The sequence below is a fragment of the Cetorhinus maximus genome, chromosome 1 (assembly GCF_964194155.1).
Source record: "Cetorhinus maximus chromosome 1, sCetMax3.hap1.1, whole genome shotgun sequence".
NCBI classification, from domain to species: domain Eukaryota; kingdom Metazoa; phylum Chordata; class Chondrichthyes; order Lamniformes; family Cetorhinidae; genus Cetorhinus; species Cetorhinus maximus.
Genome location: NC_135879.1, coordinates 86,644,333 through 86,658,478, shown reverse-complemented (window position 1 = coordinate 86,658,478; position 14,146 = coordinate 86,644,333). Strand labels below are relative to the sequence as shown.

At 43.9% G+C, this 14,146-nt stretch overlaps 1 protein-coding gene across 5 annotated transcripts in view; it reads right to left on the bottom strand.

Moving 5' to 3' along the window:
• pde5ab (phosphodiesterase 5A, cGMP-specific, b) overlaps positions 1 to 14,146 on the bottom strand; it is a 232,917-nt gene that overhangs the window by 15,995 nt on the left and 202,776 nt on the right. For all 5 annotated transcript variants that reach the window (XM_078543324.1, XM_078543308.1, XM_078543317.1 and 2 more), the window contains exons 13-15: positions 12,319 to 12,444; positions 5,399 to 5,493; positions 3,757 to 3,844 (exon numbers count right to left, since the gene is read on the bottom strand). In XM_078543324.1, the coding sequence (XP_078399450.1) occupies positions 3,757 to 3,844; positions 5,399 to 5,493; positions 12,319 to 12,444 (309 nt within the window). The remainder of the gene's footprint in view (positions 1 to 3,756; positions 3,845 to 5,398; positions 5,494 to 12,318; positions 12,445 to 14,146) is intronic.

Below are 14,146 nucleotides of genomic sequence, written 5' to 3'. Positions count from 1 at the left end.
TAATAGAAGTGACTGGCATGACCTTTTTACCTGTAAGGTATTGATTAAGGATGGATCATTCAAATAAGGGGAGGCAGGGCGTTGTGGTATTGTCGCCGGACTAGTAACCCAGAGACCCAGGGTAATGCTTTGGGGACCTGGGTTTGAATCCTGCCATGGCAGATTATGGAGTTTGAATTCAATAAAAATCTGGAATTAAAAGTCTACTAATGGCCATGAAACCATTGTCGATTGTTGTAAAAACCCATTTGGTTCACTAATACCCTTTAGGGAAGGAAATCTGCCAGACCCACAGCAATGTGGTTGACTCTTAAATGGCCTAGCAAGCTACTCAGTTGTATCAAACCACTGCTACAAAGTCAAAAAAAGGAATGTAACCTGAATGACAATGGCAATCTTAGCCCTGTCCACCCTGCAAAGTCCCTCCTCACGAACATCTAGGGGCTAGTGTGAAAATTGGGAGAGCTGCCTCACAGACTAGTCAAGCAACATTGACTCCGGACCCCATGAAATCTCATCAGGCCAAAGATGGGCAAGGAAACCTCCACCTACCGCTCTCCCTCAGTTGATGAATCAGTGCTCCTCCATGTTGAACACCGCCTAGAGGACCACTGAGGGTTGCAAGGGTGCAGAATGTACTCTGGGTTGGGGACTTCAATGTTTATCACCAAGAGTGGCTCAGTAGCACCAATACTGACTGAGCTGGCTGAGTCCTGAAGGACATAGATGCCAGACTGGGTCTGTGGCAGATGGTGAGGGAACCAACAAGAGGGAGAAACATACTTGACCTCATCCTCACCAACCTGCCTGCTGCAGATGCATCCGACAGTATCAGTAGGAGTGACCACCACACAGTCACTGTGGAGATGAAGTCCCGCCTTAACATTGCCTCCAACGTGTGGTGTGGCACTACCGCCATACTAAATGGAATAGATTTCAAACAGATGTAGCAACTCAGGACTGGGCATCCATGAGGTGCTGTGGGCCATCAGCAGCATCAGAATTGTACTCAAACGCAATCTGTAACCTCACGGCCTGGCATATCCCCCAATCTACCATTACCATCAAGCCAGTGGATCAACCCTGGTTCAATGATGAGTGCAGGAGGGCATTCCAGGAGAAGCACCAGGCATACTTAAAGTGAGGTGTCAACCTGGTGAAGCTATAACACAGGGCTACCTGCATGCCAAACAGCATAAGCAGCAAGTGATGGGCAGGGCTAAGTGATTCCACAGCCAACAAATCAGATCTAAGCTCTGCAGTCCTGCCACATACAGCCGTGAATGGTGGTGGATAATTAAACAACTCACTGGAGGAGGAGGCTCCACAAATATCCCCATCCTCAATGATGGAGGAGCCCAACACAGCAGTGCAAAAGATAAGGCTGAAACTTTTGCTACAATCTTCAGCCAGAAGTGCCAAGTGGATGATCCATCTCAGCCTCCTCTGGAAGTCCTCAGCATCACAAATGCCAGTCTTCAGCCAATTCGACTTACTCCACGTGATATCTAGAAACAACTGAAGGCACTGGATACTACAAAGGCAATGGGCGCTGACAATATTCCAGCAATAGTACTGAAGACTTGTGTTCCAGAACTTACCACGCCCCTAGCCAAGCTGTTTCAATACAGCTACAACACTGGTATCTACCCGGCTATGTGGAAAATTGCCTAAGTACGTCCTGTACACTAAAAGCAGGGCTAATCCAACCCGGCCAATTGCCACCCAATCAGTCTACTCTCCATCATCAGTAAAGTAACAGAAGGGGTCATCAACAGTGCCACCAAGCGGCACTTGCTTAAGGCTCACTGACGCCCAGCTTGGGTTCCGCCAGAGCCACTCAGCTCCTGACCTCATTATAGCCTTGGTTCAAACATGAGCAAAAGAGCTGAACTCCTGAGGTAAGGTGAGAGTGACTGCCCTTGACATCAAGGCAGCATTTAACAGAGTGTGGCATCAAGGGGCCCTAACAAAACTGGGGTCAATGGAAATCAAGGGGAAAACTCTCCACTGGTTGGAGTCGGACCTAGCACAAAGGAAGATAATTGTGGTTGTTGGAGGTCAATCATCTCAGCTCCAGGACATCACTGCAGGAGTTCCTCAGGGTACTGTCCTCAGCCCAACCATCTTCAGCTGTTTCATCAATGACCTTCCTTCCATCATAAGGTCAGAAGTGGGGATGTTCGCTGATGATTGCTCAATGTTCAGCACCATTTGCGACTCCTCAAATACTGAAGCAGTTCATGTACAAATGCAGCAAGACCTGGACAAAATCCAGGCTTGGGCTGACAAGTGGCAAATAACATTCACGCCACACAAGTGTCAGGCAATGACCATCTCCAACAAGAGAGAATCCAACCATCGCCCTTGAAGTTCAATGGCATTACCATCCCTGAATCCCCCACTATCAACATCCTGGCGCTTACCATTGACCAGAAATTGAACTGGACTAGCCATATAAATACTGTGGCTGCAAGAGCAGGTCAGAGGCTAGGAATTGTGCGAAGAGTAACTCACTTCCTGACTCCCCAAAGCCTGTCCACCATCTACAAGGCACATGTCAGGAGTGTGATGGAATACTCCCCACTTGCCTGGATAAGTGCAGCTCCCACAACACTCAAGAAGCTTGACACCATCCAGGACTAAGCAGCCTGCTTGATTGGCACCACATCCACAAACATTCACTCCCTCCACCACCGACGCACAGTAGCAGCAGTGTGTACCATCTACAAGATGCACTGCAGAGATTCACCAAGGCTCCTTCGACAGCACCTTCCAAACCAACGACCACTACCACCTAGAAGGACAAGGGCAGCAGAGAGATGGGAGTACCACCACCTGGAAGTTCCCCTCCAAGTCACTCATCATCCTGACTTGGAAATATATCGCCATTCCTTCACTGTCACTGGGTCAAAATCCTGGAACTCCCTCCATAACAGCACTGTGGGTGTACCTACACCATATGGACTGCAGTGGTTTAAGAAGGCAGGTCACCACCGCCTTCTCAAGGACAACTAGGGATGGACAATTAGTGCTGGTGCAGCCAGCGAAGCCCACATCCCATGAATGAGTAAAAAAAATAAGTACATAAGATCAAGCAGGAGCAGGATTTAAGATTCAATTCAAAAATCAAATTTTTTTTAACTGTCCAAGTCTTTCTCCTAGAATCAGTAAGGCATAATTTAAAAGTGTTTAGGGCCTCTTTTTTTTCAAAATAATTGCATCAATTGACAATGATTTCAGTATGTCTGTCATACACGCTGTACTCACGTTTGTTTCTTCTACAAAGTATTTTTTTAACATCCTGACATTGAAAAGATCCTGCAATTGTGCAAGCATTATTTGGAAAGATCCCCTTGGCCAATTTCAACATGCATTCTAACACAATTTCTATACTTTCCACAAATTTTCAAAGCTTTAAGCATTGTAAAGAATAAAAACATTTTGTGGTGTCAATTTTTATACTGGGTGAAGAAGCTTATCACTGACTATAAAAATGTCTTTGCCAATTTTATATCCCGTGTCAAACACAATTTGCTCAAAAATAATGAACAAGGCATCCAAACATGGCTATTCAGTCGTAAAGTAAAATACCCCTGTCTTCATTAAAAATAGAGAATTTGCAGAAACTCACAAAAAACACAGCAACAGTAACAAAACATAGACAAATTCTGAAAATAAAGCTCTTGGCCCTTGCATCGTTTGAGTATCAACATGATTAATTTGAATGAAACACAAACGCAGTGATCCACTTACAGGGGTGTTGAGTATCATGACACACTGATCAAAATGATGATGTTCCATCATGGAGTGACAGTAGAGCTGAGCAAGAGGGTGCTCACTCCTGCACAACATCAAATAAACAGAAGATTCCATGTAAACAGTTGCACTCAACTTTCAAAAACAGAAAGCAAAACCACCACACAATAATGCACTAAATTGGCTCTTTCCGTAATCATGTTTCACCTTTGAAGCAGGTTGTACTGCTGCAGGCCTGGTGGGAAGGGCAGCAGCAAGTAAGTTGGCCACCACCATCACCCATAACAGAGGTGATCTGGGCAAGAAAACATAAACCTGCAGGTTGAACGTTGGAGCTGGTGGATTGAGAAGCAATGACGCCATCTAATATCTGGAGGGTTCCAAGGTTAGCTGAATGTACACATGAATTACACCTGCCTTACAGCTCAGTGGTAGCACTCATACCTTACGGTCATCAAAGTTTTTCATTAAAATCCCACTCCGGAGACCTGAGCACATAAGCAATGCTGACTCTCCAGTCCATGAGGGAGTACTGTACAGTTGAAGGTGTCGCTGTGCAAATAAGATGATAACCTAAGGTCTTGTCTGCCCTCTCAGGTGGACAGGAAAATTTTTGACACTATTCAAAGAAGTCCAGAAGAGTTCTCCTGGAGTCCTGACAATGTATATCCTTCAATTAACAGCTAATACAGATTATCTGTTCATTTATTTCATTTTTTTTTTGGGATCTTGTTGTGCATGTGTAAATTGGTTGTTGTCTTTTGTACACTACATTAGTGACTAGACTTCAAAAGTACTTTGTTGGCTGTAAAACACTTTGGGACTGAGATCATGAAAGGTATGAGGTGAATGTAAATTCATTCTTTTCTTTCTAAACCAAACTCCCAGGTGCGATTACATACAGGAAAGGAATAGTGATCTTTTCAGTGAGCACAGGAAGTGCATACAATATTTGGAAGTTTCATTATATTGATCAATATATAAAAGCACTTTCCAGTAGTCATCTAGCCTTATCGCTAGTAAACTGCTCAGCAATTTATCCTTTTATGTGGAGGTCATGATAGACTTGGAGTATGCTGACCAGTAAAGTTCATAATATTTACCAGCAGGTAACAAAGTAATCCAAAAAAGAACAGCCCATGAAAACATACTACATACAGCAACATGAGCAATGACTTGCATTTATAAAAGATCTTTAACATTGTAAAGCATATCAAGATGCTTCACAAGCGTGTTAGTAAACACATAAAGCACATAAAGAGATATTAGGATGGGTAGCCAAAAGCTTGTTCAAAAGAGGTAGGGAACACCTTAAAAGAGGAGAGAGAGAGGTAAAGAGATGGAGAGATTTAGCTAAGGAATTCCAGTGCTTGACAGTTGTAGGTGACCACCAATGGTCAGGCAATGAAAATTGAGGATGCTCAAAAGGCCAAATTTGGAGAAGCGCAGAGATCTCGGAGGATTGTAAGGTTGGAGGAAGTTACAGTGATAGGGAGGAGCAAGGCCATGGAACTATTTGAAAACCAATCTGAGGGAAAGTGCATTGGAGCACCAACTCACTTCGGTACAATAATAACCTCAGTATCCAATAATCACCACCTGGAATATATCATACTCACAACATTTGAAAGGTTCATACCTCTTTATGAAAGCATTGTTCACCCCCCTGTGGTCCAGATCATGGCTCAGGGTTGCTATGATCAGAGCTAATGTCTCCAGGTCAGTTAACTTGTTCTGTAACAACGGAAGAAAACAAGGAACTTTCAAATTCTCAATACTCAGGTTATTTACTATTTGTAAGGGTAGGTGGAATGTGGACGGCGAGGAATCTAACATTTTTCACGCTAATAGTTAGAGTGAAATGCTGACAAGAAACTTAACAGCAGAATTTCATTATTCATCTCAACTTTGAGGCTGCAAAATACGATAACTGCTGAAAATTAGTATGTGGATTGTGATGCGTGATTGACCTGTGCCCGTTGCTGTCAATTTTGTGCAGCCTGCTCATTACCATGATTGTAATGTGAATAACACTAACTGTGTTGTTGAGCGGCTGCATACCTCAGTAGGTGACCCAAAATCGTGAGAGGCCAGCACCAGTTCAAGCTAGCATGCACTACTTAAAACCTGTCTGCACCTCTTAACATGGACGTGCATTGTGTCTGAAGCAGGTGCTGGGAGTCATTCTACGACTGATCCTGACCTGGGAAAGAAAAATGGCACAACATGGGGCAGAGTGAGCTCCAAGACTTTCCAACACTGTACTGGAGGACTTGGTGGAGAAGGTGCAGAGGAGGAGAGAAGCTTTCTATTCACAGGGGACAAGAGGCCCTACAGACAAACTCTGAGAAGCAGTGGGAGCAGATAGTTTAGGTGGTCAATGCAATAAATCAAACCCCGAAGACCTGGATTCATTGCCCGAAAAGTCCAATGACCTCACACGAGTGGTTGGGGTCATCAAATGTATCTTTGACTGCCATTTCACCAACTTCACGACCAGCCTCACACATTGCTCAATGCACCACATCCCCATAAACAATCTCTATCAATCATGATTCATATCTTACATTCATAGCTTCACCTCAACCTCACACACTCAGCATTGCTGCAAGCATCACACCCATATCTCACAGCTCACGGACTTTTCTAGTTATTCAACCATGACAGCCACCTTGCCCAAACCGACTACATCACACTTACTGACACACTTTCCCCTGCCTTGCAGGGCAAGGTGGTGCACTACTGGAGGCAGCGGGTGCTAATTGGCAGGGGTGCAGGCATTGGTGCATGTTTTTATCCCCATTGAGGAGATGGTGGTGATCATCATTGGAGCGGGCTTTTGTTGAGGCTAAGGCCAGCAGCATGGTTGAACTGATAGAGGACAACGATATCCACATACCTAACCCTTTCTCTCACGTCTCACTACCCCCTTGTCCCACAATCTCTTCTGATTTATATGCTGCAGATGGTGTAAGTACTAAGTTGTAGTAACACCTTAGTAACCTTAGTAACCCCCCTCCCTACCCCTTTTAGAAACACATCCAGAAGGAAAAAACAGCTCGGACCAGTGCTCACATTTGCCAGTTTTTATTGGTGTTCCATTTTAAGGTATACAAGACCAGTTCGGACAGTACGCTTATTTCCCAGTTTTTACTGTTTTTTCCTTCTGGGCAAGTGATGCAGCCTGACCAGGCAGCGGTGGAATACCAAGAGGTGGAAGAGGAGGAAGACAGTGATGATGAAGAAACACTGTCACTTGCCCTCATGTTCACAGCCGCTAACTCAGACACTGACACAGTGTGTAACTTAGAAGGTAGCTTAGGAGTGAGACCTGCATGTGATGAATCACTGGGCTGAGTGGCCTGCAACCAAGAAATGCAACAAGACTATAGGTACCAAGATGATCCTGGCTGTGGTTCTTTCAAACTAGCTATACCTTTAGCCAAGCTGTTCTAGTACAGCTACAACACTGGCCTCTACCCAACAATGTGGAAAATTGCCTAGGTATGTCCTGTCCACAAAAAGCAGGATAAATCCAACCCAGTCAATTACTGCCCTATTAAGCTACTTTCAACCACCAGCAAAGGAATAAAGGAATCATCAACAGTGCTAAAAATAGCATTTGCTCATCAATAACCTGCCCACCAATGCTCAGTTAGGGTTCCGTCAAGACCACATAACGACTTTGGTCCTAATATGGATAAAAAAAAGCCAAGTTCCATAGAAGAGATGAGAGTGACTTTCCTTGCTATCAGAACAGCATTCGACCAAGTGTGGCATTAACGAGTCCTAAAATGGGGATTATGAGGCAAACTTTCTCATGGTTGAATCATACTTAACACAAAAGAAGCTGGTTGCAGTTATTGGAGGGAAAGCATCCTAACCCCAGGACATCAGTGCACGAGTTCCACAAGCAGTGCCCTTGGCTCAACTATCTTCTTCAATGACCTACCCTCCATTGTAAGGTTAGAAGTGTGGCAGTTTGCTGATTATTGCAAAGTTTTTAGCTCCATACACAATTTCTCAGATAAGAAACAAGTCCATGACTAGATACAGAAAAACCTGGAAAAAATCCATGCTTGTAAGTAACATTCACACTATACAAGTGCCAGGAATGAGCATCTCCAGCAAGAAACAGTCAAACATCCTGACATCAGTGGCATAACCATCACCAAAGTCCCCAACATCAATATTCTGGAAGTCATCGATCAGCCAAACAAATGACGTGGCTATTACCACAGACCAGAAGCTGGTCATTCTGTGACGAGTGGCTCAGCTCATGACTCCCCAAAGCTTCTCCACCATCTACAAGTCAGGGTTGTAATGGAATATGCTCCACCAGCTTGGATAAGTGCAGCTGCAACATTTCAGAAGCTTAACATGATCCAGGATCAACCAGCCACCACTGTAAATATCCACTTCCTCTACCAGCAGTTTAAAGTGGCTTCAGTATGTATCACTCACAAGATGCACTACAGCACCGTGCCAAAGCTTCTTGGACATCACCATTCAAATCTGTGACCTCTGCCATTTAGAAAGACAAGAGCCATAATCCATGGAAACATCATCACATGCGGATTCCTCTCCAAGATGCACATCATCCTGACTAGGACTATATCACCATCCCTTCACCATCACTGAGGCAAAATTTACAACTTCCTACCTAACAGCAATGTTGAAAGACCATTGCCACATGAACTGCAGCATCTCAAGAAGATTCTCCATCACCATTTCAAGACCAGCTACGGCTTTGCAATCTTCATATCCCAAGAGTTAATTTTTTTTTAAAAACAAGGGGCTGTATTCAATTGGGAAGATGCTGGAGTGGTGGTAATACCACTGGACTTGTAATCCAGAGGCCCAGGCTAATGCAACTGGGGACATGGGCTTAATCCCACCACGGCAGCTGGTGGAAATTTATTTCAATTAATAAAAAATCTGGAATTGAAAACTCAGTAATGGTGACTATGACAACTATCGTTGATTGTCGTAAAAAAAAACATCTGGTTCACTAATGTTCTTTAGGGAAGGAAATCTGCCATCCTTAACTGGTCTGACCTACATGTGACTCCAGATCCACAATAACATGGTTGACATTTAACTGCCCTCTGAAATAGCTTAGAAAAATCACTCAGTTCAAGGGTAATTAGGGATGGGTAACAAATGCTGACCTTGGCAGTGATGCTCACATCCCATGAAAGAATAAATAAAATAATTCAGCCCATTGCAGTGGAAAACATGGTGGCCGGGTCCAATCAATCACAGGAATCAGTCTTCCTGTGGCAGCAAAACCTCCCCGATTAAAGTCAGAGGATGGAAGGGACTGACATGGATCCTGGCTGCTGGCGGCAGGATGTCAATTAAGCTCATCAATGAGCCAACTGACACCTGTTATCCCTGAACCCACCACAATTTAGTGGTGGCTCAGGGATTAAATGGGAGCTGCAGGACTCTCCCACCCCTCTCGAAGGCCAGCCAGTAAACCTTGTCAGGTTTCCAAACAGCTTTTCAGGGGAGGTCCCTTTTTATCAGACACTCTGTGCCTAACCAAGGATCCCAACATTGGGAAAGGAGGGGCTGTTGAAAGCAAGCCCCCTGCCCTTGCCTCTGATCCCCTCCCCCTCTTCCCACAAATCCCTATCCTGCAATTCCCATCCCGCTCTCACTCACCTTTGGCAAGGGTCCTTTGGTGAACCTAGGCCTCTGGTGGGTGCATTTCTGGCAGCCAGCACAGCTCCCAGTGGCGTTGATGAGCAATGGGGAGCTGCTGGTCTCTGATTGGCTGACATCCCTCAGTAGGTGGGACTTCCGCCATCAGGGTCCGGAATCGTGGGAAACCCAATGCTGGCCACTTAAGTGTTTGATGGGCACTTAATACCGTCAGGCCACCCCACTGAACTGACAGGGATTCCCCACCAGTTCACCGACTGGTGGGTTAAACCCCCCATTGGGCTGACTAAATCCAGCCCAGTGATAGGGTTTTATCCCTGTTAAGCCCTGTTCTATATGTTCCTATCATTTGTTCCTGATTCACCTCCACTAACCAATTAATTACAAGCTTTTATCCATTGATTGACTCCTTCACATTCTGTCCATCAATGATTGCCTCCTTGCCACTCTATCCAGCATTATAAATGCAGACATTGGAATTTATAATAGAAATATAAAAATAAGGAAAGAAGATATGACATTAAAACTGGGATAGAAGTATGTTTGCAAGCACTGGCCAAAGCTTCACTGTCCTCAAACACCAATCCACATTTGGCCTTGCCTTCCTGTGTGGAACTCCATGGGAGATCAACTCGTAATATATAAATATCGTATAGTTTGTAATGCAGCAACAACTGCAGTTGGTTTACATCAATGGGCAATACAGAGAATCCTCATTATTCTTACTTGCTACATCAGGGACACATTAGGCCCTCAACCTGTTTTGACAGCCTCCCATACAGGAGATTTAGTCTTCACCACGTGGTTATAATCTGGTAGAATGGATCACCCACTCGTTATAGAACCATGCAGCCATAGAAAAGTCACGGCGGAGAAAGAGGCCATTCAGCCCATCGTGTCTGCGCTGGGTTATAGAACCCATCTGATTTTTTATTCCAATGGAATTAAATTTCAACAGAGAGAAAATGTCCTCATTTTTGGGAGAGTCAAGAACCAGAAGTGACTGGCGAAAGAGCAATGGCAGAAAAAAAAAATGACATGGAAACATGCCAAACAAACGATTGAGGCAGCCAGTGATTAGGATCTGGAATGCACTGCTTGGGAGTGTGGTGGAGGCAGATGCAATCATGGCTTTCAAAATGGAATTGGATAAGCACCTGAAGAGGAAAAAAATTGCAGGGCTAAGGGGAAAAGGTAGGAAAGTGGGACCAGAGAAATTACCCTTCCATTGAGCCCACGTGGGCTTGACAGTTCAAATGGCCTCATTTGCCCGTAGATGAGGTTTCCAACAGTAATTAAAAAGCAGTAAAAATGATTAAACGTCATTTTTAATATGTCCCTGTTCATGTGACTGAGTCACATATGGGGACATGTTTCTATCATTTTTAAAATCTTTATTTTGGAATCCACAATTCTTCAGCTCCCTGAGGCAGCTGTGTGCCCTCAGGGAGCTTTCAGTGCACGCTCCCCCACGCAGACTTTTGCGCTCACACTCCTCCCAGCCCCACCCCGGGAGAGCTGTGTTCCTCAGTTTGAAATCGCAGTCGGGGGCCGATCGCAGGCAGCGGCGGACCATTTCCCGGCTGCTCCCGGGCTCGCCTGACATGCCCACTCGACAACTGGAAAATCCTGCCCAAGGCTGCCTGGTGATTCGACCATTCGCCAGCTGTAAGATTGGACGGGCAGAGAAAAATAGGTAGAACTTAATTGATTAAGGGCTTTAATAGGCCTCTTAATTGTTGGCGGGTTCGCTGCCAACTCTCACGCACACCTGCCAACCAAAATATTGCGCTAGTGCACGATGACATCGGGATGCTCGCCTGACATAATTGAGCGCTATTTTACACCTGATTGGGTCGGACGTGCACCAGCCCACGGGATGTAAAATTCTGCCCTGTGAATTGATTCTTTGAGTCTATAATGAAAATCTGGAAGGTTCCATATAGGGTAGGCCTTATGTCCAAAGTTGAAATTCCACCCGGTTCCCTCTGGCTCACTATGAGCAATGCCGTGAGAGTCTAGCTCCTAAAAAATAAACTTTGGAGGTGGGCTGACTGGCTGATGCAATGGGTTAACAATCTGTCCATTCTACTCTAGGGCCTCAGTTTGAATTTGACACGATGGGATGAATGCTTCCTTTCCCTGATAAATGCAAAGATCACCAAACAGTATTTGGAAAGTTTCAAATTAGTAACCACTGTAAACTCATGGCCAAGACCTTGCCAGCATTCTTTGTTATATATCACTAAATTGCTCTAATGTCAATAGCAAAAAACATGGCAGGTGTGAGAAAGGAAAAGTTACACTGGCACAATACAAGGTGCTATTTGTGATTAGTGAAAATGATTGGGTCTATAGAGGGAAAACCTTGTGTGTCATGTGCCTGATATAGGAATTCTGGTGGTGGTCAAAAGTGGAAAATATTGGGTAAATTATACAAATTAACATATTCAGAGCACAGCCTCACAAAAATGTCAGTGCTGCTCTGGGAGAGTTAAACCATACCATTTCTCACCTAATTCAATTCCCAGTACTGGCACATTTCCCCCTAAAAGCATATTTTAATACCAATTTTAAAAAACAATACTAAAATGAACAAAGCAACTTATGCATGTAAATTGTGCATGCAAATAACAAGGTGTTTCAAGTCTGGTTATTCAAATTTATGTTAATTGTTAAAGTTTTAATAATTTTTGGAAAATTCTAGCATTAACTATCCAAGTGGTGTTTTTCTGCTAGCTTGGTCAGCAATATTATAGCCACAGATATTTAACAGTGCAACTGTTGACATTTACAGAATGGTGTGTAACAATAATGAAGAGCAGGGCACCTAAATAATAATTGGCAACAAATGAAGAATATCTAAAAGTAAACTGAGCAGTGACAAACCTGAATCCTGCCAGACTTCAGCACAGCAAACATGCATTGAGCTGTATTAAATGCATGCCTCCAATTGTGATATGCTACATGTCTTCGATAATTCTTTTTAACACTTAAAATCCAACGACAAAGAACCTGTGAGGATAAAAGAAATCAATAGTTTATGCAAATATCATTTGTAGAGAAATGTGCAACTTGGATCCACTCAGACTGAGAACTGAAGGTGCTATTCCTGTCCATTTTTACCTCATTAGCCTACAAAGTAACTGTTTAGCAGAGGACATGGAAAATTATGATTTGTTTAAAATGTTCCACTTCTGTTACAGCAAATATGTTCTTATCCATTGCCCCAGTGAAAGTGAGGCAATAACAGCAAATATCATTCATTTCAGGTGCCCAGTTACATTCTTACATGTTCTTGGCTGGAGCACCTTCCTCTAGCTGGGAATTTGACACAGACTGTACATGTGTCTTATCTGATTTCTAAGGTGTATGATATATTGGTAGTAGATATAACTGGGTGAAATATACTCTCGCTGAAAGAAAGCAAGAACTTCACTGAGTACCTGAAATTCATGCAAGTTATTTGTGATAGCTCCATGGAGCAGACAGGTATCGTAAAGAAACAGTAAAACTTTATGACGGAGACATCTCGGAGTGCTTGCACCTGGACCTGATCCCTTGGCTGAAAGGCTTCACTACCCCACCCCGGATTGCCCACGCTAAGAGCTCACTGGTCAAAGGCCCCACAGTGCATCACATGACCCGCCATTGACAGGAGGGAGGGACAATACATGCAGTTACCACATTTCCTCCCCCTTCAGTTTTTTACAATTACTCTTTACAAAACACATTTAAACAATCCAACAAATATATATACAATTCCAGGTGATTATAAATCAAGTCTCTGAGGTGCTCTTCGTGTACGGCTAGAGCGGCGTAGATCTACCACTGGAGGTTCCTGAACAGGATCGACAGGATCTGGAACTGCACTATAAGACACATCATCGGAATTGGGCAGCTCAGGATTTGGCAACTCCTCTGAATGATCTGGAATGTCTCTTTTACATCGATCACACACCTCAGAAGTCAACGGTTCAATGTTAATCATAGGTTGATGGGTCAATTATCGGAATGCCCCTCTGGCACGAATGTAATCAACGTACTTACGGATGATTTTATCCCCTACTCGTACTTGGAAAGATAATGGACCTGTCTCTGAAACAATGGCTCCCCAAGACAAGTGGGGTCCACTGCTGAAATTTTGCATGTGTACAGTGTCACCTACACTGAATGTGCGAACTTTACTGTGTATGTCATGGTTAAATTTCTGATTATTCTGGTTCCGCGCTACCTTCCTCTCTAAATTCAGAAACACCAAGTGTAAACATGCATGCAGACGGCATTTCATTAACTCCAACGGTGTTGAACTTGTAGTCGAATATGGTGTTGTACGATAACTTAAGAGAAACCAGGGAAGTTGAGGTTCCAGAGTGCTTTCCGATAACTTTTTCATACCAGACATAAAAGTTTGTACAGCCTTCTTGGCTAGAGCATTCGATGAGGGATGCCATGGAGCTGTCTTTATATGGTAGATTCCATTCAGATCCATAAATTTCTGAAACTCAGTGCTGGTAAAGGCTGTACCATTATCAGAAATTACAATTTCAGGTTGGTGATGTATGCTGAAACTGCAATGTAGCTTCTCGATTGTTGCGTTCGATGTTGGCAGTTTGACTTCAAATACATCTGTCCATTTTGAATATCCAGCTTGTGATGAGGCAACAACTCTCAACCCCCACAACAAAATTCTGACTCGACAGCTAAATTCTGTGTT